The sequence below is a fragment of the Monodon monoceros genome, unplaced genomic scaffold (assembly GCF_005190385.1).
Source record: "Monodon monoceros isolate NGI ecotype Baffin Bay Population unplaced genomic scaffold, NGI_Narwhal_1 Super_Scaffold_6, whole genome shotgun sequence".
Classification (NCBI taxonomy): Eukaryota; Metazoa; Chordata; class Mammalia; order Artiodactyla; family Monodontidae; genus Monodon; species Monodon monoceros.
The window spans coordinates 85,307,402-85,331,768 of NW_021703783.1; the positions used below are offsets into that span (position 1 = coordinate 85,307,402).

Consider the following 24,367-nt stretch of genomic DNA (forward strand, 5'->3'; position numbering starts at 1 on the left):
GTGTTTTCATTGTCATTTGTCTCTAGGTATTTTCTGATTTCCTCTTTGATTTCTTCAGTGATCTCTTGGTTATTTAGTAACGTATTGTTTAGCCTCCATGTGTTTGTGTTTTTTACGTTTTTTCCCCTGTAATTGATGTCTAATCTCATAGCGTTGTGGTCAGAGAAGATGCTTGATATGATTTCAATTTTCTTAAGTTTACTGAGGCTTGATTTGTGCAGCAAGATGTGATCTATCCTGGAGAATGTTCCGTGCACACTTGAGAAGAAAGTGTAATCTGCTGTTTTTGAATGGAATGTCCTATAAATATCAATTAAATCTATCTGGTCTGTTGTGTCATTTAAAGCTTGTGTTTCCTTATTAATTTTCTATTTGGATGATCTGTCCATTGGTGTTAGTGAGGTGTCAAAGTACCCCACTATTATTGTGTTACTGTCGATTTCCTCTTTTATAGCTGTTAGCAGTTGCCTTATGTATTGAGGTGCTCCTATGTTGGGTGCATATATATTTATAATTGTTATATCTTGTTCTTGGATTGATCCTTTGATCATTATGTAGTGTCCTTTTTCTTGTCTCTTGTAACATTCTTTATTTTAAAGTCTATTTTATCTGACATGAGTATCGCTACTCCAGCTTTCTTTTTGATTTCCATTTGCATGGAATATCTTTTTCCATCCCCTCACTTTCAGTCTGTATGTGTCCCTAGGTCTGAAGTGGGTCTCTTATAGACAGCATATATATGGGTCTTGTTTTTGTATCCATTCAGCAAGCCTGTGTCTTTTGGTTGGAGCATTTAATTCATTCACGTTTAAGGTAATTATCAATACGTATGTTCCTTTACCATTTTCTTAATTGTTTTGGGTTTGTTTTTGTAGGTCCTTTTCTTCTCTTGTGTTTCCCACTTAGAGAAGTTCCTTTAGCGTTTGTTGTAGAGCTGGTTTGGTGGTGCTGAATTCTCTTAGCTTTTGCTTGTGTGAAAATCTTTTGACTTCACCATCAAATCTGAATGAGATCCTTGCTGGGTAGAGTAATCTTTGGTGTAATTTCTTCCCTTTCATCACTTTAAATGTGTCATGCCACTCCCTTCTGGCTTGTAGAGTTTCTGCTGAGAAATCAGCTGTTAACCTTATGGGAGTTCCCTTGTACGTTATTTGTCGCTTTTCCCTTGCTGCTTTCAAGAATTTTTCTTTGTCTTTAATTTTTGCCAATTTGATTACTATGTGTCTCGGTGTGTTTCTCCTTGGGTTTATTCTGCCTGGGACTCTCTGGGCTTCCTGGACTTGGGTGGCTATTTCCTTTCCCATGTTAGGGAAGTTTTCGACTATAATCTGTTCAAATATTTTCTCGGGTCCTTTCTCTGTCTTTTCACCTTCTGGGACCCTTATAATGCAAATGTTGTTACATTTAATGTTGTCCCAGAGGTCTCTTAGGCTGTCTTCATTTCTTTTCATTCTTTTTTCTTTATTCTGTTCTGCAACAGTGAATTCCACCATTCTTTCTTCCAGGTCACTTATCCGTTCTTCCGCCTTAGTTATTGTGCCATTGATTCCTTCTAGTGTAGTTTTCATTTCAGTTACTGTATTGTTCATCTCTGTTTGTTTGTTCTTTAATTCTTCTAGATCTTTGTTAAACATTTCTTGTATCTTCTCGATCTTTGCCTCCATTGTTTTTTCGATGTCCTGGATCATCTTCACTCTCATTATTCTGAATTATTTTTCTGGAAGGTTGCCTATCTCCACTTCATTTAGTTGTTTTTCTGGGGTTTTATCTTGTTCCTTCATCTGGTACTTAGCCCTCTGCCTTTTTATCTGGTCTTTCTGTGAATGTGGTTTTTGTTCCACAGGCTGCAGGACTGTAGTTCTTCTTGCTTCTGCTGTCTGCCCTCTGGTGGATGAGGCTATTCTAAGAGGCTTGTGCAGGTTTCCTGATGGGAGGGACTGGTAGTGGGTAGAGCTGGATGTTGATCTGGTGGGCAGAGCTCAGCAAAACTTTAATCCACTTGACTGCTGATGGGTGGGGCCGGGTTCCCTCCCTGTTGGTTGTTTGGCCTGACATGACCCAACACTGGAGTCTAGCTGGGCTCTCTGGTGGGGCTAATGGCGGACTGTGGGAGGGCTCACGCCAAGGAGTACTTCCCTGAACTTCTGCTGCCAGTGTCCTTGTCCTCACAATGAGACACAGCCACCCCCGCCTCTGCAGGAGACCCTCCAACACTAGCAGGTAGGTCTGGTTCAGTCTTCTATGGGGTCACTGCTCCTTCTCCTGGGTCCCAATGCGCACACTACTTTGTGTGTGTCCTCCAAGAGTGGAGTCTCTGTTTCCCCCAGTCATGTTGAAGTCCTGCAATCAAATCCCACTAGCCTTCAGAGTCTGATTCTCTAGGAATTCCTCCTCCTGTTGTCAGACCCCCAGGCTGGGAAGCCTGACGTGGGGCTCAGAACCTTCACTCCAGTGGGTGGACTTCTCTGGTATTAAGTGTTCTTCAGTTTGTGAGTCACCCACCCAGCCGTTATGGGATTTGATTTTATTGTGATTGCATCCCTCCTACCGTCTCATTGTGGCTTCTCCTTTGTCTTTGCATGTGGGGTATCTTTTTTGGTGACTTCCAGTGTCTTCCTGTTGATGATTGTTCAGCAGTTAGTTGTGATTCCCATGCTCTCACAAGAGGGAGTGAGCGCACGTCCTTCTACTCCACCATCTTGAACCAATCCCCTGATAATGTATCTTTTTCGTTCATCTTATCTGCCTTAGCCTCTGTAGGGACTTGACTTTATAGCCTCTTCGTTAACCAGGGTGCTTTGAGCAAAATTTAATCCACATTTTTTAGAGATAGATGTTAACTTTCATATAGCTCAGGGAACATTTAATAGCTTTTTCTCTTCAGTGAACCAGTGTAGTACTGTTGATGTTGGCCAAATGTAGCAACATTTTGAAGAGCAAGTCTTAATCCTTTTGTCTCCAGCTGCTGTCATATAATGGCCTTATATAATACAAAAGTCTTGGTGACATATCACACATAAGAGTTTGGATACTTCTTGTCACCTAATTGGAAGACATAAAACAGGATTGGAGTGCTGAGAAGATGGGGGAGGGGAGCAGAGACAGGGTGGGAAAAATTATGATAAATATAAAATTATCCAATAAAATATCCACCACAGTTAACAGTTAGTATACTTAAAGTATCTTAGGACTCAGAGTCTTGGAACAAAAAACCAATCCCAGAATTTCAGTGTTAAGATCCTGAAACCTGGAAAGTTAAATCTCAGACTATACTGTTCAAGGTTATAAAGGTGGCAAGTGTTTGTTCAACCAAAAATAGTCTTTTTTTTTTTTCAAAAGTAGTTTTTTATGAAACCTCACTCTGTTGCTGCGGTGGTGACTATTTCTCTTCCTCTGGGTAGAAGCTACATGAGATTGGTTTGAAGTGGGGAGCTGGAGGGGAGACAGTGTCCAAGTCTGCCTCCTGCCCCCAGAACACTGGCGTTTTTCCCATAGGAGAGTAGCATGGTTCAGCAGCTTGTGTTTGCTGTGGCTTTGTTTATGTTCTTCTGAGTACTGGGATGGGGGTAGGGGTAGGGGGTGTTTTTTCAAGGAAAAAAGATGAAACCTCAATCCCTGGAGTGATTTTGGGGGGTTGGAATGTTTTACTACAAGGGTAAAGGATGGTAAGTTCTTACTCTGTAAGAGTGAATTTCTGGCTGCTGCTTTCATGCTCAGTGAGCAAAGGATTTTGTGACTTTAGTAGCTAATTTCACAGCAAGACATTAAATCATTTTAGCAGCAGCGGACTTGAGGTCAGCTTATGGAAAACAGACATCATTTCCACTAAGCCCTTAAAAGAACCAAGAAAAGAATCAAATGTGCCCTGATCCAGGAATGCATGTCCTGACTTTGTTTGCTGTGGTATCCACAATATGACCAGTGTGTCCTCCTGACAGATTTTTTCCCTGAGGCACATGATGGGTTGTGCTAATTTCATTATATTCTAAAACAGTGTGTGGATCTGATTTAAGTCACCCTTCCATTGAGCTTGAGGAGAGAAGCCTTCTCTCAAGAGACAGATGAGCATGGTCTAAATAGTTAATACATCTACCTTCCCTTATACTTTCTTCTAAGGCCTTACTGCCTTTGTCTGCTTGGTAAGTGGTATGTGCCTATAATAAGTACCTTTACTTACTTATTTATAAGACTATATGTTTTTTTCTAATTTAGCAGGCAGCAGAAGAGAAACCAGTGAAAATATGTCCCGTCGTTATACACCTAAGCAAATAATAGTATGGGTGGTGGAATTACATTTTCACTGTGGCATTTGGATACTTCTTAAAAACTCCATAGTTCTCAGAAGCCTCGTCTGGGTCCTCTTTGTTCTTGACTTTTGGTGATGACCCCGTTTGGCATTTTTGTTAATGGCCACCAACTAGACGCCTTTTTCTTTTCTTTTATGAGCACCTGAAAAAAGGGAGAGAGACTAGTCGCACACAATGCATGTCTCAAGTAGGCACTCTATCCCAGTGGTTCTTAACCTCAATGTGCATCACAATCACCTGGAGAAAAAACCAAAACAGATTTAGTTGGTTTCAGGTGAGGCCTGTCTTTCAAGTTTCTCAAGTGATTCCAATGTATAGCCAAGGCTAAGAATCACTGAGAAGCCTATGGGTTTTCAGACTGTTTCCCCAGAGTTCCTGAAAGTGCCTTAGGGGCTGCCTTAAGAGGAAGCAAGTGAGTGCGGACAAATAGAAGGGATTCTAGGCCTGCACTCTCCTTGGCTGTCCCTATCCCCTCTTCTGCCTGAGCAGTTCCACTTTCATCTATTTCATAAATCAGCTTTCTATGTAGATTTCATTTGTTAAAATAAAAAGGGTGAGGGGTTCCACTGCTTGAAGGAAAAAGTTTTTTAACCATGGCTCTAGACATAGGTCTTATGAAAGAATGGCAAAACAGATGTTTTAGATCTGGTGTTTAAGGATGGTGAGCATTGAGTCCTTCTGTAAGAATCTGTATGTCAGGCAGCCTCTGAGGAATGTAGAAAAATAAATATTTTTTTGTAACAGATGTACCTAGCCCTTGCTCCAAGTGAGAAAAGCCCTGCTCTGTAAAGAAAGTTAACTTGCCCAAGTAAAAGTCTAAAGCAGGGCTGGCAAACTAGCCACCAGATGATGTAATTAATCGTGGTGTCTTGGTTTTGGCCCGCATGATTTTTTTTTCCCTGTTTAGACTAGCACTGTTCTCCATTTTACCCTAGTCCTCAATACTCCATGTTATTTATACTTGACCAATTCACTCATTTGCATATCCTTAAGGCCTGGTGCCTGAAACCATTTGTGTTTGTAGACCCTAGAAAGTAACTTATCAGCGATTTGCCATTTGCAGGGATATTTCATTTGATCATTAAAAACATTCTGTGTGTACTTGGCTGGTACAAAATGCTGTAACCTCTTGTCTGCTTCTCCAGAAAGATGTTTAAGCTATAAATATTTGGCAGCCGTTGAAAGAATTATCTTTTATTTCACCTCGTCAAAAAAAATAATAATAATGTGGCTTTTAATTAAGAGGATAGTTTTGTTTGGTATTAGAACTTCATACAAAGTTTATGGAACGTATTCATCTTAAGTACTTTATTAAATCTATTTCCAGAAAGCTAGATGGTATACCTGTCTTTTGGTAGGCTAGATTTCATTCCTTTTTTTAATCTAGGTCAGATCAAATCTAATTAAAATTGTTCTTTTGCTTTATCTTTTATCATTTAAACACTCATTGCCTTCTGTGGTCTCACTAATGGACTAATTTCCTGAGATTATAAATGGGCATGCTTTCATTTTCAGATTCCAGCCTCTCTGTCATTTTTCCAATTTTTTGACATATTTGTTTTATGCTGTATCACAAAATAGATTTCTCCTTCTCTGAAATCATTTGTCCCTTATATAATTAATGAAGAAGCTGTGCATCCAAGGATATTTATCCTAACGGCACCAATCAAATTTCATATTTTTAAAAAGCAGCCGTGCCTTTAAAAAACAGTTGGCAAGTTTGCTATCACCCATTTCCCAAAGCAAATTAGCAGGAAAAGTCAATTAAAAAAAATTCCTATAGCAGTTCTATATCATAAAATTGCTATTGCCAATTTTTTGGCTATTATACTCTTTCTTATTATAACTTACAACTTGGACCAGAAAAGTATAGAAAGAGCATAATTTGAAAACATACAGCATAACTTTTTTTTCTTTTTGTAGCATTAATCTTATCACTGGTCATTTAGAGGAACCAATGCCAAACCCCATAGATGAAATGACAGAAGAACAAAAAGAATATGAAGCCATGAAACTTGTCAACATGCTTGATAAACTTTCCAGGTATTGTATTCCCATCCATTTTTTGCTTGGTTTCTAAAAATGTTCTATTTCTTTGTCTCTCTCACTGAGAGTTACCATAGAACAGCAACTCTGGAAATCCATGTTGATTGGAACAGGATGGCCCAGGCAGCAGTAGTTCAGATCTCTCTTGGCTACCATGGTTCTTCTACATGTGCCGCTTATGGATGTGCATTCTTAAACATTTAAACTCTCAAAGTTAGGATAGTAACTACTAGGTCATTGTGATATTTAACCAACTAACCTCCCTGTCTTCAAAAAGATGCTGTGAATTAGGTTCAATGATTTTGCTGCTGCTTGTATTTTTTGTTTTAGTCTGTTTTGGTTTTTGTTCCAAATCATAATGCTTTTTTTTTTTTTCCCCATTTTTGATGTGCAAGTTTGCAGTTCTTTCTTTTTGGATTGCTGATAAAACCAAGAATTCTAAAATGTCACGCACCCAATAGAAAAAAGTGAAAAGGAATAGCTCAAATGAAGGATTTTCTGAAAGCAGGCACTTGTATTAATTAGGGATTCTAAAAACAATCTCCCCTTCCCTTCTTGCTTCACACCTCCTTCCCCTCCCCAGATAGCCAGTTTTGAAAATAATTAAATATATACTAATAAGCAACTAGTCATCTTGGAGGAGTTATTAGAAAGTATTAATTCCTTTCATACTTGCCTGAATTGCTCAATTTTCTAGTCGTACATTGAGTCACTGTCTCCTTTAAGCCATCTTGAGTGAGTGCTTCTGTGTGTTGGTGGCAGCTGCCACCGGAAGGTGAATTTCTTCTGGTCATCTCCTCTTTCACAACAGCTATGCAAAGGCTAGTATCCCTCAATCAAGAGGAGTAGCAACTAGAATGGGAAAGCCAGAAAGCCAACCATTAAAGGGAAAGGTGTAATAAAGAAACAAGCAGAGGCTAAGAGCACAGCAGGAGGCTTAGAGTAGAAGTGTTCAAAAATAAGAGGAGGCTGACATGGGGAGTGTGACAAGTTAGGGTATTTAGACCCTTTGCAGAGTCTGAGTTTTCACATGATGCTGGTAATGTGGTGGAAGTTACATAGAAGTAAGTAGCTTCATCATCTACAAAGCTAATATGACTAGAATTTAGTTGACTTCCAGTTAGTCCTTTTAAATTTCCATCATTTTCCCAAGAAGGTTAGAATTTACAGCTCACTATGCTCACAGTCTTCAAAAGACATTGTTATCTGTTTGCATATGACATTCTCCATACCTTTGGATAGAATATACATGTTCCTTCCCTGAATGAATTTACAATAAAAGAGAAGATGCTGATAGGACAAACCTATAGGAGGCAGAGTAAAAGGTTCTGAATGAATATATAAAAGATTTGTACTTCCAAAAGGATCTGAGGTAGCTAATGAAACAGTGCTGTAAGTACAGCAGTTGGGATGAGAACAAACAGAGCCCATCTGGTAGAAGCTGGAGGGGGAAATGTTAACAAGGACCTGAGTAGAGCATATTAGTGTGAAGACAGTGAACTAGTTAGGTTGAATAAATTTCATTTTTCATAAATTTCATTTCAATAATATGAGTTCTTAAAAGATAACACAGATGCTATCCAACTGGCCCATTTGCCCTAGATGAGTAAACACCCAGCAGATGCCCAGCTCAATCTGAAGGTGATACTGATTTTCACATGTATAAAGCAGAGCAAATATGTCTTGTGTTGGCTTTGATGGTATGAATTTTGCCATTAAAGTTGAAGCTAAGGCAACTTTGAGAATAGTCCTAAATCACAGACTTTTTTCATGACTTGTGGTGGGATTTTTACATTGTCTGCCTTTATGTGCTTTCTAACATTTGCTCTCACTAATAACAATCAGTGACAAAACTGTATGGAGATTAGCAGTGGGCATTCCAAAGCAGGAATGCAAAGAATGGAGCCATTCTTTATGTGTCTTATGTGTTTGTCTTAAGTTTCTTCTCTTTTCACTGTTGTTTTTGGTTTGGTTTTTTGAGGTTAAAAAGATGCCATAAAGCCAAAGTAGACTAAATTCAGTAAATGCAGGGAACATTTATTAAGCAGCTGCTCTGTGCAAGGCACTGTGCTAGGAAGATGAGGGAGATTCAGAGGTGAATGTGGGAGTCTGTATCTTTGGAAATGATTACTTCTTATTACTGTGGGATATGGCTGTAATCTGTTCTAGAATACAGAGTATTCTAGAAGGAAGTAATGACAAAATAAGGTCTGTGTTGAACTGTGAGCACCCAGGAAAAGGAGCAGTTCATTCTGTTGGGATAAATCAGGGACTTTCACAGGGAAGGTAGCATTTGTGCTGATCCTTGAAGTTTAAGAGGTATTGAATTGACAAATGGAGAAATGACCATTCATTCTAGGTAGAGGGAAACTTACTCTTGTTAATAAGATAAATCTTTTTTATTCACCTACTGCATCTTTCTTCCAAAGAGCTCAGGTTATTTTATCATTATTTGAGTAATATGTTATCAGATTTATCATTGGGGAAAGCAAGGCCCAAAGAATTGCCCCAAACACTTCCAAGCTAATGACTGGTGAAAATCCATTTCCTTTCACAGTTTACAAAACACTTTCACATACATTGTCTTTCTAGCTAAAGTAAGGCTAAGAACTTCATTTTCCGGAACTCAAGACCTTTGCTCTGTCCACTGTGCTACTGTGTCTGTCTGTCAGAGTCAGTGTTTGCCAGAACATTTCCTAATCACCCTCTTCAGCAGTGTGCTATTGGTTAGTTCCTTCAGCTGTCACTCCGAGGGTGTTCCGCATCCCACCACGTCTTGCTGTGCCAAGAGTGTACTGTAGCTTTGTCTGATTAACTTTCTTTCCAAAAGTGAAATCATTTTCTCCTGGGCCTGATTTGAAAGGCGTGAGAGTAAAGGATAGGATTGGAGGTGATGTGGCCAATGAATGGACGCTAGACACTTCCTTTTTTCCATCCATAGGAGAGCAGATGTGAACGACCTGCACCAGGATGGTGGTTAGCAACAGTGGCCCGTGCCAAAGCACTTACCAAAGTGATGACTAAGGTTGGTCATGCCAAGTACTGTTACTGAGCCTGGTGTAGGGTACAGATGTTATTTACCACCAAAACTGTAAAACCACCAATGCAAAAATTAAAATTACATTTCCATTTTGCCTCCATGCTGGACATAGCCACTGCCTCAAGTTGCTCACCACCTTAGCAGCTTTATCTCAGCTAGATTTTTAAGGATACTGGAGAGATTAGCGCTCAAACATTTTCTTCCCATTGACCACCAACTGACAGTATATTCCAAGTGATTTTTTTTTTTTAGTAAGGATTGTATTTGTGACAGATGTAGGTAAGGGGATTGGCAATGGACCTAGACGTCTTAAGAGTTTGAGAATAATTTGAACCCCATAAATCCCATCATGTCTAGCTAGTACAGTGCCTTGTACCCTGTGGTTTCCCCAGTGTGTGATGATGAAATAATGTATAAAGCAGATCCCCAAATCGAAGGTTAATTTTTTGCTCAATAAAATAGCCTACATGGTTTAAAGACTTGAAAGTATACTTTTGTCAGTTCCATTTCTTGGCCAGATGTCATAAAATTCAGGTCTGGAAAGGAATTCTATAAGGTACTTTGGCCCACGACTGGCTAATTTAAATATTGGGGTACCTAACTTCTTTAATATAGAATGATAATTGTAATATTTATCAGACATAAGCATTAAGGCCTGAGGCATAAGATTATAGAAAGCTTCCTTTGACATTTTTTTTTAATGTGAGAACAGAGGTGGACAAGGGGATGAAAGTTGCCTGCCTCTCCACCTCCTCTTTCCTTTTCTGAATTGGAAAAAAAATAAGCCCCTGCAGTTTAAGCGGGAGATTAGAACGGGGATTGTATGTGGTTAAGCAAGTCCAGTGTGGCTAAGACAACTGCATTCACCTCAGCTACAGCACACGAGCCTCATGTAGTGACGTGGCCTCCTCCACAAAAGGGGAGAGAGGATTGACTGGCTTAAGCCTAAGCTAACCAAGGGGAGTAATATTTCAAGTTTCAGTTTTGTTTTGACTTTTCTAATCCCCTTTAGTTTCTTAATTGGAACCAGGACTGATTAACCTTCTACTCTACCCTAACCCCATCACTGTTTAACAAGGTACATTGCCTTTATTGCTTATATATTCTATCAAAATCTTCTAAAATTTACATTTATATAAATAATTGTTTTCCATTTCTTCCTTTTCTTATTTCCTCTTTATCCAATATATATATTTTGCCAGCCTTTGTGTAGTATTTGGGACATGGTGGACATGGCTTTCTTAATAAATGCAAGTATCAAATATAGTAATAGTTCCCCTTTAATCCAAAGGTTATTTTTAAACTTATGGAAGCTGGGACAGGTAATTTATGAGTGAAAAGTAATAACTACATAATTTTTTTCTTGTAACTAAATTACTTTACTCTACTTACAAAAATAACTGTGATTACTCCCACCTTTATGATGAGTTAATCAAGGAAATGCTTTTTAGGTACATTTCAGAAATATGATCCAGTCTTTATAGCATTGTGAGATCTATTTAGGTACGAAAGTGTCAAGATCTTAATTGTTTACATCAGAAAATCCTTTAGATCTGCACTGTCCAATATGGTAACCACTACCCATATATAACTATGGCTAGTCTGAATTGGGATGTCCTGTAAGTGTTAAATACTCAGACTTTCAAAGACTCAGTACAAAAAGAGAATGTAAAATAAATATCTCAGTTGTTTAATATGGATTTTATATTGAAATAATTTTGATATATTGGATTAAACATTATTTTAAAATTAATTTTACCTATTTTTTCTATGTGGCTACTAGAACATTTAAGATTACATATATGGCTTACATTGTATTAGATAGCACTGTTCTACATCATTAAAATACACTGCAGTGTTGCTTAGAAGCTTAATTAAGGGAACTTGGATCCAGTTAAACTAATATACCCTTAAAGTGGTAGGGGAGGATTAATTGGAGAAACTGGCTAGACATCTCTTAGTAGGACGTCACGCAAACTTTGTATTGCCTATCAGTAGTCATTGTCCTTTAACTCTGTAGTAGGAATGCCTACTTGGAGCTCTTGGTTTAAGCACTAGGTGAAATGACTTCTGTTTATTAGAGAAACATCAAATAAGAATAATCTCCATTGACTATTTGCTCTGAGTAACCCTCCTCCTTTAACTTTTAAGACTTTCTGATTGAGAAGAGCATGTACGAACTTCCATTTCTACTGCTTTATTCAACAGTGTCAGCTGGCATGCTGACCTCTTATTAATATTTATTTTGCTAATTCTGGACAACAGGAAAGAAAGGTTCTGTAGAGAAATTACCAAGAAATAAAGATCACCTTCAGTTAAGGACAAAACTGAGTTTTATTTTTCTAGCACTATCCCTAACCTCTTTCTCTATATTTTCTTAACCATGCTCTTTAATGTGAGGTGGATAGCAAATTTTTAGAAGCTTTGCATGTGATCTTCTAACAGAAATGAGAATAATGAAAGACTAATATTTATATAGTGCTTTAAAGTTTAAAAAGTACTTCCACTGACTGTTAAAACAGCCCTGTGAATTAGATAGGGCAAGAGATATTTTATTGAGGAGTAAATGGGACCAATGATGAAGTGACAGAACCAAAATCAGGCATCTGGTTAATGACATAGTCAGGATTTGGTTCTTAGTCTTCATATTCCAGATCTTATGTTATTTTGAAAAATTACCAACAAACAGCTCTCAGATTTGTCAGTCTGATTATTTTTAATAATACACTCTAAATTTTAAATAGATGCAAAGCACGAAGACAAAGAGTAAGCATATTTACGAAGACAAAGAGTAAGCATATTTACCTGACAAAAAAATTAAGATTTGGAGGCCATTCATTCCTGCTTTTTCATTCCATAGTTGAGCTTTTCTCAAATATCAAGTCAGGTCCTACGTAGCTTATATCAAAAACAGAAAACAAACAGAAACAACTTCATATGAAGGAAACCAGTAAAACTGCTATGATTCTATGTTAATAAAGTCTTTTAATTATTTTGAAAATAGAATGATTATAGGTATTCTAACAAATTCTTACATTCAGTGTGATCATATTAAGAAAATTAACTTTAGAAAGACTTCCTTATTTACAGGACTGTTGCCTGTTTAGGCAGCTCCCAAAGTGGAAGGACATGGTGTAGATAACATGCCATATCCATTTGTCTTGGGAATGATATTTTTATGTTACGTATTTTACCTTCCCAACTGTACCCAATCCCAAAGCATAATGGTGAGGCTGAGGGAAGGATCTCAGAAATGTTTTTGAAAAATGCAGCTTGAAGACCTCAAATTTGGTATAGAAAAGTCACCACACCTCTCCTGCCTACTGGGTTAGTGGCTTAGTGAAAGAACAGTAAAACCAACCAGTCAGCACTAGGAAGCCATTAGATGAAAGATTAACTGAAAGATGAAGGACCAGCAAAGGACACTCTTTCATAGTATATAACTGAACATGTTAACCAGTGCCAAAGGTTGTTTTAATTTCTGTGAGGAAAAAAGCGTTAGAAACACTTAAGAATATCACAAGTTATTGGGAAATCCATTGTACTTCAGTGGATATGGACTGTTCCACTGATGCTGAAATCCTGAAATAAGATGCACTCTCAGACTTGGAATTATAGCAAAGATTACAGAGCTTCTTTCTCCGGGCTCTCACAGGCTCCATTACTGCAGGCACTTTTGGAAAAGCTCTGTTAATTAAAATGCTTTATTTATATACTAATTTTCATCCTATCTTTCAAATGTGAAAGGGAATTAAATATGAAATGGCTAATTTTAAATGCCAGGGTTCTTTTTTTTCCAAGCCAACCTTACATTAAGAACAGGAATCCCTGTGCCAAAGAAATGGTTCCCAATTATCCCATCATGGGTTTTGTTATACATTGTACAGAAGTCAACAAAACAAGTAGGTAACAGGACCTGCCTAAATAGCAGCCACCCTCATTAAAATCAGAGAATTAATCGGGGTGATTGAAGGAAGCAATGCTTCATAGGCTCCCCCTTTTTCTTCTTTTCTAATCATAGAACAAAATATGTTACATAAAAGGATCGGAACTATTATGCAGTACTCAATTAGAGGGAGGTGAATAGGTCTCTAACATGCTGTTTTATCAAAAGAGCAGACTGGTGTTTGCATGACTGTTGTTTCATTACAGACCCTGTCATTAATTCCATGTGTCAATACTGCCCTGTAGTACACAGAGCAGACAAGAAAGAAGAGCCCTTGAAAACAAGGGAATGATTTTTGAGTCGTTATCAAGCTAAGTGGCAAGCGGGAAGCTGAAACTCGTATAGGTAAATTCGAAGGGACTCTTGGGAGATCTGCAAGTGGGAAACAAGAATGCATTTTACCAACTGCTTAATTATGTCCTGTTTTTCAACAAGTACACTTGAATTGAATGCTTTGTTTGTATTGCACAAAAACATGTGCTGTGGGCAAGAGTATTCTCTTGTTTCCAGGTCAAGTAAGGTGTTTTATACACATACACATCTGGCCTATTCTATAATGTGCTATTGGGTATGTTAGTATCTGAGCCCCAATATTGCACTGTCATTTCTGGGAGAAAGAGTTATGTAGGAACCAGAAGCCTAAAAAGTGGAACCTTCTCTAAGGTCCTGAGAGGTTACATAAGCCCAGGCATCCCAGAGGACCATACTTACAGAGAAATGGTGTCTCAGGAAAATGTTGAACTATATCTGGGGAAAAAAAAGACAGACTATAAAATTTTAAATATGGTATAAATCCCATAATCTCCCACCCCTAAATCTTTAAGAAAGTACTTTTTGGTTTCCATTAGCAGTCCTAAGGGTTAGGCTGGGGCAAAATAAGGTTTCCTTTCTTGGACGTGCTTTATCTGTGTCCTCGTGCCTGGCCAAGCCCTTATAGATTATGGTTCCTTATCGTTTAGTAAGATCAAATTTCTAAATGATGTTTCGTTCCAGTTGAACATTCTTGGAGGCTTATCTCTTCCCTGGCCAGATGCCTGATCAGATGAGAAGCCCGCCATGATACTGTCACAGTGCCTAGAATGGGCTCTTTATCCAGTAGACATCACTGTACTTTTTGATGATAACGAGGGCAGTCTTAACTTGTGTTAAGGCCTGTGTATAGCATTGAAGGTAAGTATGAAGGAGTTATTGCTATGTGAATATCTTAATCCTGATGCACATTTCAATATACAGTATCTTCGTTTAACCATGATCTACATATATCTGACACCTAGCCATCCTTTTTAGATGGGACCTTCATAATTTAGGACCAGTAACTCTTCATGAAATGGCCTGTTTATTGAGGGCCATGATTGAATTTAGATCCTTCCTTGTAACATTTGCCATTGCTTTGATTTACTTTCGGAATCATTCTAATCATTTGCTGGTAGTTTTGCAGGAAGGATTTGTCGTCTTGGTGTATGTCAGTGACAATTAGGTAGGATGCTGTGTTTGACTCTTAGGTTTAGAAGATCTTGATTAGAAACAAAAGCTTAGCAGTATTGAGTTTTAGTGTCTTAAAAACCTAGCAGCTTTTTAAGTAAATCAAAATTATTTAGCGGCCTAATATTTAGACTCCTAGAATTAGAATCTTGGGGATCATCTTGTCCAACCCCTTCATTTTATATAGATGGGGAGACTCAAGCCCAGAGAAGGAAATGACTTGCCCAAGGACACCCAGCAAGTCAGTGGAAAATCTGAGACTAGAATCTAGACCCACTGATGCCCCATATATAAGCAGCTGAGTCTATACTAATTAGTGGTTGGAAATTCCAGGTTGTATGGTACAAAGAAGGCCTTGACTTCGGGACTGTCAGAATGTCTGATGACACTGACTCATCAGGGAAATAATTGCAGTTAAAATAATATGAGGATGTTTCCTGGCAAATGGTTCTCTACCATTGTCCATTTATGCTATGACCCATGTATTATATTCTTTCAATAAACATTTACTGAGCACCTACTATGTGCCCATCCTATACTAGATACTGCAAATCACAGCCAGGTAAGACATGGACTCTGCCCTCAAGTTGCTCACAGTCCAGTAGAGAACGAGAAATCCCTGGAAAGCATTATGCAGAATTTCCTGTAGAATGCTAATACTTTTCCTAACTGTAAATCTTGGTGATGAACGTGAACCTTCTACCCAAAGATCCAGCTTTTCTCTTGGTCAGGGTTTGTTTATTAGGAGTCCCATAAAACACCATACCTTTTCTTTCTGTGAAAATGCAAGATAATACCAACTGCAGCAAAATTGAGTTCATAAACACTTATTGAGGATCTACTATCTGCAAGGCACTGTGCTAGACACATAGGGATATGAAAATGAATAAAGCATAGAACGTTTTCTTTTTACTATGTCAAAGGAATATTGTTTTATAGCCTTCAGTGTTTGTAATGAGAATTACTTTTTAATAAATATTCTTAAATATGGGACCCTTGAATTAGAAGACAAAAATACCTCTGTACTATAATCCAGACTTGTCAGCCCAGGATTTCAAAGTCTCCATCCAAATCCTCTTTTGTACCCCATATCTGTTTTGAGCTTTCTTTTTCCTTTACCTCTGCCAAGCCAGCCTGCTTGCCAATCCCTGCACACAACTAACTCTTGCTTCTGTGCCTTTGCTTGACTAATCTGCTTCTGGGATGCCTTTCTCCCCATGAATCCATGTCCATCACTGCCATTACAGTCTGGCCCTGAGTCCATCTCCTGCCGGGAGCCTGTGGTCAGCATCCCCATCTCCTCCGCGTCCCTCCCACGTGTACATAGCCCATATGACTGGTGGAATAACGGTTCTGTGGTATTCATGAACGCTTCCCATTCTCTGTCCACATCTTGCTGATCTAGATACAACAGGTCTTATTAAATGAAACAGTTTAGTATAACCAGGTCATTTATCAGACCTTTTAGGAGTAAGTCTCTATATCAAAGACTTCATTTTGGTACTTGTGGGCTGTTATATGATAGAGAGGAAGATCAGAATCGTTAAGATGGGGGTTTGAAAAGTAAGCCCGGGGTCCATAAGCAAAAAACACTAACATATCTGTAAGTCATCCTCTCTCCTTCCACTCCCAAACAGTATGAGAAATCACCTTTAAACACATTTCAGATACAGAAAGGGTGTACAGAACTGTCAAGCTAGGGAAAGCAGGGCTCTGCCTGTTAATCATCTCAAGCTTGTTGATCTGCTGTTCTGTAATTCCTTTAATATTGTTTAATGTGTGTGTGTTTTACCTTCTGAACTGACTAAAAGCTTCTTGAGGACAGGGACCATGTCTTTTATTTGCTTCTGCATATTTTTCTCCCACTTATTGCCAAAGAGTACCCTAACAATCTTGTGGAAACCTTCCTTCCATAAACACATAAGGGACAGGAAATGCATCTTGTGGGTTCCAACTACATTTCGGCCATTGCACTATGCACTTTTTATGTAGAATGACCTTTCACCCTCATGACAACTCAGTGAACTGGGTATTCCTATCCCAATTCTACAGATAAGGAAATTGAAGTTCAGAGAGTTCAAGGTCTTACTGCTAGTGAGTGGTAGATCCAGGATTAGAACTTAGGTCTGTCTGATTCCAAAACCTATGTATGCCTTTCACTATACCACAATAATGATAACTAATATTTAGGACTCCTTTACAGTTCATAGAGCTCTTTCATCTGCACTATTAGTATTGCAATTACTACTACCACTGCTAGTACTATTACCCCTTAAGTCATCACTAGGAAGTAGGTAGTGCTAGTATCATTATCCCCATTTCACAGATGGGAATACAGAGACTCAGAGACTTGCCCAAGATCACACAACTGGTAAGTGGAAGAGCCAGGACTTCAGACAGACTTCCTGACTCTAGATCTTTTTGTTCTTTCCACTATATCACATTGCTGCCTTAATTTATTTGCACGAATGCATGATTATGTGGCCAGTTACCACTGACACCTCTCCTACAGGAACGTCAGTAAGACCAAGCATCGCATGGAGCCATGTGGAAAAGACAATAATTCATACCCTCAGAGGAGCTTCTATGTTAGTAGAGGGGTGATACAGAAGACCTAAAAAATAAAGCCTTGAGAAGAATAGTTCACAAATGAGAATTAAAATATGAGCCCCTTTATTCTATAGATGAATTCCCATAATTTGGCCATAAAATTTTTGTAATGTTCTTAATTATTTCTGTTATAAAATTGGATTAGGGAGTAGGGGTGAAATCGATGGACTTGATTTGAAAATATTCCTCCTGGGTTTGGATGAGAAAGTGCTAGCTACTTTGTGCAAGCTGGCAGCTAGCTCCAATATCATCCTGTTACCAAAGAAATGCTGGAGTGTTAGGAGTGATGGCATATCCACCCAGCAATTCACTATCTTGGTAGAATTCCTATAGTCTCATCTGCTGATCAGACTTCTACCTACCCATACCCTTCAGCCCCACCCCCACCTTACTGTACCCTCAGTCCACCAGCCCCTTCAGACCTTTGAAGTTTCTGATCCCTTAATGTTTCACCCCAGAAGGTGATCCCCTTCTCCTTTGGTATCGATTATTAGTAAACAGTGTCCAGTATCACAAAGTCCTTCAGCACCATCAGAACTAGGAAACTGTTACTAAAGTATAGATATGTATAGTATGTATGCGTGCTGAAGAGAAGTTTCAGTGGAAGCAGATTGTTTTCTGGTTCCTCTAAGCATTTCTCCCTGGTTGTCATGCAGAGCTGTTCGCTGTCCTGCAAGATGTCAGTGTCTGCCCCCTGCCCCCCAGCTGCTGCACCTGCTGTGCTCTTGCCGCAGCGAGCGGGTCGCCACCCACGTGGCCATCGGAGCGAGGCCACAGCCACGCTCTGCTCCTCACCCCCTACCTCCACCCTTCCAGCGGACCACAGCTCTGCCCTGGAAGGAAGGCCTTTCCTTCCTACAGCCACAGCCATGATCCAGCTCTGTGTCTCCTCTCATGCCGTTACTGTTACAGTGACATCCTCACGGCTCATCTCCCCACCGCAGTTTCCCCTATTCCAGTGTGTCTTTTGCACTGCTGCCAGAGTGTTTCCCTATAAAGCAAACCTGATAGGGCATTCCTTACAGGCTAAGACCCGAGCTCCTTGCTTTGGCATTCAAGACACCTGACCACTAGACCCCCAACTACCCTTTTTGCAGCCTTGCCTCCTCCTGCTCCTTCATTGAACCTCGCCACTCCCCAAACACTGGGCCCTGTCCCAGCTTCATGGGAGCCGAGAAAGAAATTGACACAATCCAAAGAGGTCTACAGAAAAAAATCACAAGTAGTTGGGACTATACAGAGCCCTCCACACAGACTCCTTTGCCTGAGAAGTTCTGTACTATCTTCGCGTGGCATAGGACACCTCATTGGAGGTGCCGTTCCCACCTTCCCCAGGCAATTTGGTTGATGCTTCATCTCAGGAGCTGTTATTTCTTTTGTTCATGATTCTGTTACAGCATTTACCCCATTATGTTCTAAGTTATTTTTCATGTATATGTTTCACTCACTCCTCAAGGGCAGCAGCTGTGCCTAGTCTTCCTTTTCTTCCCAGTATATGACACAGTTCCTGGCACATAGTCCCTGAACAGCTGAACTCAGTGTGTTCCTTCAGTACAGTTATAGCAGTTAATCCAGATGTGTGTGCTGCAAAGAGCACTGGACTGGGATTCAGAGGCCTATGTCCCAGGTCCAACTTTGCCACTAGATATGTGACCTTGGGTAAGTCACTCAGTCTCCTTTATTAAACAAGGGGGTTGGACTAAATGATCTCTAAGGCCCCTTCAACTTTAAGTTCTATGATTCTGACCCCATTTCTTGGATCAGGAAACACATTTCCTACTTTATAATATTTAGTAGCCTCAACCAGTCAACCATCCACATTACTCAAAGAGAGTTTTCAGACTCCCAGCAATAGTCTTCTGGTACCAGCCAGAGCTGCTTGATTAGGTTCCTGTTGACTTATCCAGTGACCACTGAGCTGTTCTTCCCCTTCCCCAGGAAGTTTCTCTGCAGCTATAACACCGTCACACTGCATGTGGCCAGCCCTTCCGAGGGGAGCCCTTCTGGCCTAAGGGACAACAGCAAGGAAGCAGAGGGAGAGGAGTTTTTATCATTTTCCTTCACTCCAACTCCCACCAGCATTACAACTGCTGCCATGTTGGTTCTTGTAGACATGTTTTTAGGGGGTGATGCCCATTTCTGTGAGAAGTAAGTTTTAAGCAGTTCATGTGCCTCTTCAAGGCTCCTTTTAAAGTACACTGCTGACTTATTGGGGTGGGAGGAAGACTAGAGTTAGCATCTCAACATGTACATTTGACATAATCTCTATACAATAAATAAGAGCCTATGAAAAGATCTTTCTTAATGCTTTTTGATTGGCTTAATCAATAATCATCTTAGATGAGGCTGTAACTTGTGGAGTAGATATAATTGGATTAGCTGAAAAGAGGCAGTTGGGGAGCTTTGAAGAGATTAAAATGGCTGTCAATCCCATAATTAAACTGCCACAAACAAAAGCAATGGTGTTTTTTAAAAAAGAAGAAGAATAAGGAGAGAGAGAGGAAAGAAAAGGGAGGGAGAAAGTTGGGGAAGGCCAAATGATTTGAAATCAATAAGTACTTATGTATCACTAGAGATTGGAGAGGCAAAAATCAAATGACGATTTATTCCATTAAACGAAATCCATACATATCAAATTAGCCATTAATTATATGCCTGGTCCACTGGGACAGGTGAAATTTTGGCAGCTTCAACTTCACTAAAACAAATCCACAAAAGGAAAAAAATTATTAAAAACAGAAGAGACCTGCTCCTTGTCCTGAGCCCATTTAGACCTTGACTTTTCATACTTTTAATTGGCTTAGTAGGTTTGGCCTGTGTGAATGAAGTCTTTTATCTCCCTCTTTTTCTTTCCATACCTCTTTCATCTTTCCTGTTACAAACACACAGAGCTTGAGGAAAAATACTTTGATTTTTAAAGACTTCTTTTTTTTAAAGGATGTGGATTTGGGTGGGGGGAGGGGGTGTGTGTGATGCTGGTGAATACTTTTTTTTCTTTCTTTTCTCTCTTTTTTCCAGAGAGGAGTTGCTTAAACCAATGGGACTAAAACCTGATGGGACAATAACGCCTTTGGAGGAAGCACTCAACCAGTACTCTGTCATCGAGGAGACCAGCTCTGACACAGACTAAAAGCATCACCTGCTCAACTCTCAGTATTGCTTTTATCAGCATCTTTTCTCTGTAGCTCCAGGGGAATCTTTTCTCTAAAACATTTATGCCCTTGCTTTGGCTAGAAACACATTAACTGGTTTACTCATTGAGAATCCAGCATATTTAAGAAGTGATCCTGTGTTTTGCGATATTGAGGCATTCATACAGAGCTGCAGTTAGACGGAGTTGCAGAGACTAGGAACAGAAAAAAAAATAATTCCATTTTGTCAAGATGGAACTGAAGGACTTCACTCTATAAAGCAAGCCCTGGTTGAATCTGGCAGTTATGTTTGCCAAGATTCTAAAGAAGATTTAGCCGTGTCCTTCCTCTCACTTGTGTGAGCTGCCCTTTCTGAATCTCTCCAGAGACAGAGGCATGTGAGAAGCAGAACAGCTGCTAAAAAGGGGCTGAGGCAAGTGACTTGTTAGATCAGGACTGAGTGAATGGAAGCCAAGCAGCTGCTCCATAAACGTAGCCCCACTCTTCATTTCAATTTTGTATAAAATCTATAGAAATGCACACACACGCACACACACACAACAGCCCCAGACTTGCAAACTGGTTACATTCAAAAAGTTTGTATGTCAGTTATCTAGAACTTCAGAATACATTTCTCCCTATAAAGTTATAAATGATGGTTTAGTTCTGAGGCAGCTACAAATGCCTATTTATTCCCTAATAACCTGAACACTAGTACCATAGAACTGAACCCCCATCTGTATCACTGCGTGGGGAACATGCATTCTGAGGTCTAACATAGGGGTGCCTCCAACCTGGTAGAGGGAATGGGGACCCCCTGGGTACGGTGGTTCCTTTTGAGCCCTCTGCTGAGGGTGGGGGAGTCAGCAGCACCCATTTGTACATATAGGTCACTCATATGTCACATGTTTTAAATTGGGGAGTGTGTGTGCTTGTGTGTGTGTCCTACCTTTCTACCATATGTGATCAGTTTAATGGTAACTTTATTTATTTAAAAAAGAAACACAAATAGTTACTGTTAAACTGATTAAGGCTGTTTATTTTTACTTTTAGAATTGGTCATATGACGAAGTAGAAAATGAATCATGCAATAGACAGTGGGCCTAGTTAATCAATGGCTAAAGTTGAAAAGGGGTTGGTTTCCTTTTATATATATATATGTATGTATATACATATATATATATATATACACACATAATGTGCTTAACCACTGCCTTTTAAAACTTTAAATTAAATAAAACATTGGGGTTGATTCAATTTAGCTATCTGTGTGTGTTTCTTTATAGATACATGGGGTAAACAATCCTATTTCACAGTTTATGCTTTTTTAAAGTGCTTTTACATCTGTTATCTCACTTATAATAAATAGCCTTTCTAAGGATAAAGTACATGAAGTATTAGTGAAAATGTCATTTATCCAGAAGTCACTTCTCTGGCAAAAGTACAAATCAGGAATTCAGTTTTAAAAAGCCTTAGAGCTGCCAAAAGAGATGGCAAAGTTTCTTACAATTTATTTATAGGAGAGAGCCTCAAGAATCTCACCTTGTGCCTCTTTACTAAAATTTACATATACTTCTAACATGTTTAGTTATCTGACTTCCAAGCCCACAAAAAAAATGGCAAAGGAGGAGGCTGTTAGATGGAAAGCAGACCTACTGAAAGCAGCAAAAAGCCAACTGAAAACCGGATAGGAACGTGGGGAGAATGAAAACTACTCAAGGCGTCATAAGTCTGGGACCATCTGTTTCCTAAAGGACATTCTAGTTGACCCAGAAAGTATCTGTACAACAGTATGGCCTATAAACTAATTCTCATAACGATGACCTTGTGTTTCTTTTAAAAAATAAGAATACTCTATAAAAAGACTAGGAAGAATACATTTTAGGATTTTTTATCCAAAATAGTTGGGAGTATAAGTTATGTGTGACCCATGTTTTAACAGTAAATAAAATGAAACTTGGTAATTCATCATTTTAGATTAAATGAAAAATTTAGAAAAAAGAATTTAAGTATTTTTGTTACTTCATTCTACAAATGCATTTTTAAAGTATTTTTATAATTTCTGCAATTAAATAGCTTTGGCATGAGTGTCGGCTTACCTAAATGAAGACATGTTTAATGAAATACCATCTTGCCAGCTTTATGCAGAGTGTTTGAACAGTCCTGTTTAAGTAGCTGTGCTCTTCTGCTTTCAATGAGTTCTGTTTCATTTCGAGTTTCCCCATACTGGGCACTAAGCTTTGTTTTGAAGAGAGAATTTGCAGAGGGAGAAGATGAAAGTGACCTCATCTTGCACACGGAAAAGAGAACTAACATCTGTTGATTGCTTGCTCTGTGCTGGGCTTTTTATGTATCTTATCTTGTGTAACGTCATCACATCTCATATTAAGAGATCATCTCTGGAAAGCAAAGTAAGTTACCTAACATCACAGAGCAAGTAAAAATCCAACTCTGGCCGGCCTGACCCCCAGCACCTCTCCTTACCCTTCACGCTGCCCACCTGGGTCCATGTTGTGCCCCCGTATGACTCTGGAATGCTGGGAGAGTGGTAATTCTCAGGCCATTTTAAGCAATAACTATTTCAGTAGAACTGGTTTAAAGAACTTATTAAGCAGGGAGGTGACCTGAATGAAGTTGAAGTGTGAGTAGGAAACTTGCTCAGTTAGTACTGGATTTCAAATAAGGAAGGACCTGGAATCCTTTAGGTCAGAGATGAGGGCTGCAGGCTCCCCCGCAGCCCCTGCGCCCCAACCACCCTGACCCTCGACATCTGCCTGGCTCGGTGGCCTGCAGTGGGGATGGTGAGAATATACTGGCCAACTGCACTCTGCAGGCCCCTGTGTCCACATCCCTCCCAACCTTTAAAACAGGGTATGGAGGAGCGGGTTCTAAAATAAGGCGCTTGAGCTGCTGCTTTAGAGTAACAGTCAACAGACACTTGAGGCCCCTTCACACACCGGGTGGTCCTGGCAAGTGCACAGGACGGGTGTTATTGTCCCTCCTTTATAAATGAAGACATAGGCAGAGGCAGTACAAGTACTCAACATCCCCTTACTACCATCAGTCTTGCCGCCTCCCAGTACTAGGTGTCTCTTATATTGACCTCCCTTCCCCTCCCCGCCATTATAAAAGTAATATATGTTCATTGTGGAAAGCTTGGAGAATACAGGAAATAAAGTTAATAATTCACCCCAAAACCCACCACCTGAGATAATCTCTGTTAATGTTTTGGTGTATTTCCGTCCTGTGTTTTTTCTATGCATATATAATTTATTTTACTACAAGATTGGGATCATGCTGTATTTACAGATTTGTACCCTGCTTTCTTCTTTAACATATTGTAAGCATTTTCCCATGTCAATAAATATTATTCAAAAATTAATGGCTATATGATATTCCATTATATGAATTGTGGTAAACACTAGTAATTGCTTACCCAGTATTCTTCTTCCTTGCTAACAGAGGAGACATCATGACCTATCCCTCCTCCCCACAAAAAAGGTGCCCACTGCCTTCCTGGGAGGCAGCATGAGCCTTGTCAGCACTGAAGAGCAGCAGAAAATGGAATGGCACCAGGAAGAGCAGACTTGCTCTGCCATACACAGTCTAGCAGGAGCTTCGGCAGCACAAATATGACACAGCTAGATTAAGTGACTAGATAATTCTATAATTTTTGTTAAGGAGAGGCGTTTGACAATAGCAAGGGATCTAGATGACTTTAAAAAGTGCATGTGAAGAAAAGAGGTCAGTCATGTTTACTACTCTGTAATCCAGTTACTGGCATTAATTTTCTTGGAGATATTCT

General features: G+C 39.4%; 1 protein-coding gene across 3 annotated transcripts in view; it reads left to right on the forward strand.

Annotated features, from left to right (window-relative positions):
* The window catches only part of RIC8B (RIC8 guanine nucleotide exchange factor B), a 119,213-nt gene extending 97,409 nt beyond the window's left edge, over nt 1–21,804 (forward strand). Inside the window, exons 9-10 of one of the 3 annotated variants that reach the window (XM_029205162.1) lie at nt 6,231–6,350; nt 20,450–21,804. In XM_029205162.1, coding sequence (XP_029060995.1) covers nt 6,231–6,350; nt 20,450–20,561 — 232 coding nt within the window. In that variant the 3' untranslated portion in view covers nt 20,562–21,804. Of the gene's footprint in view, nt 1–6,230; nt 6,351–9,294; nt 11,025–20,449 lie in introns of those variants that run through there. The other 2 variants (XM_029205163.1, XM_029205164.1) reach the window with 2 other exon arrangements.
* Nucleotides 21,805–24,367: the final 2,563 nt, after the last annotated feature.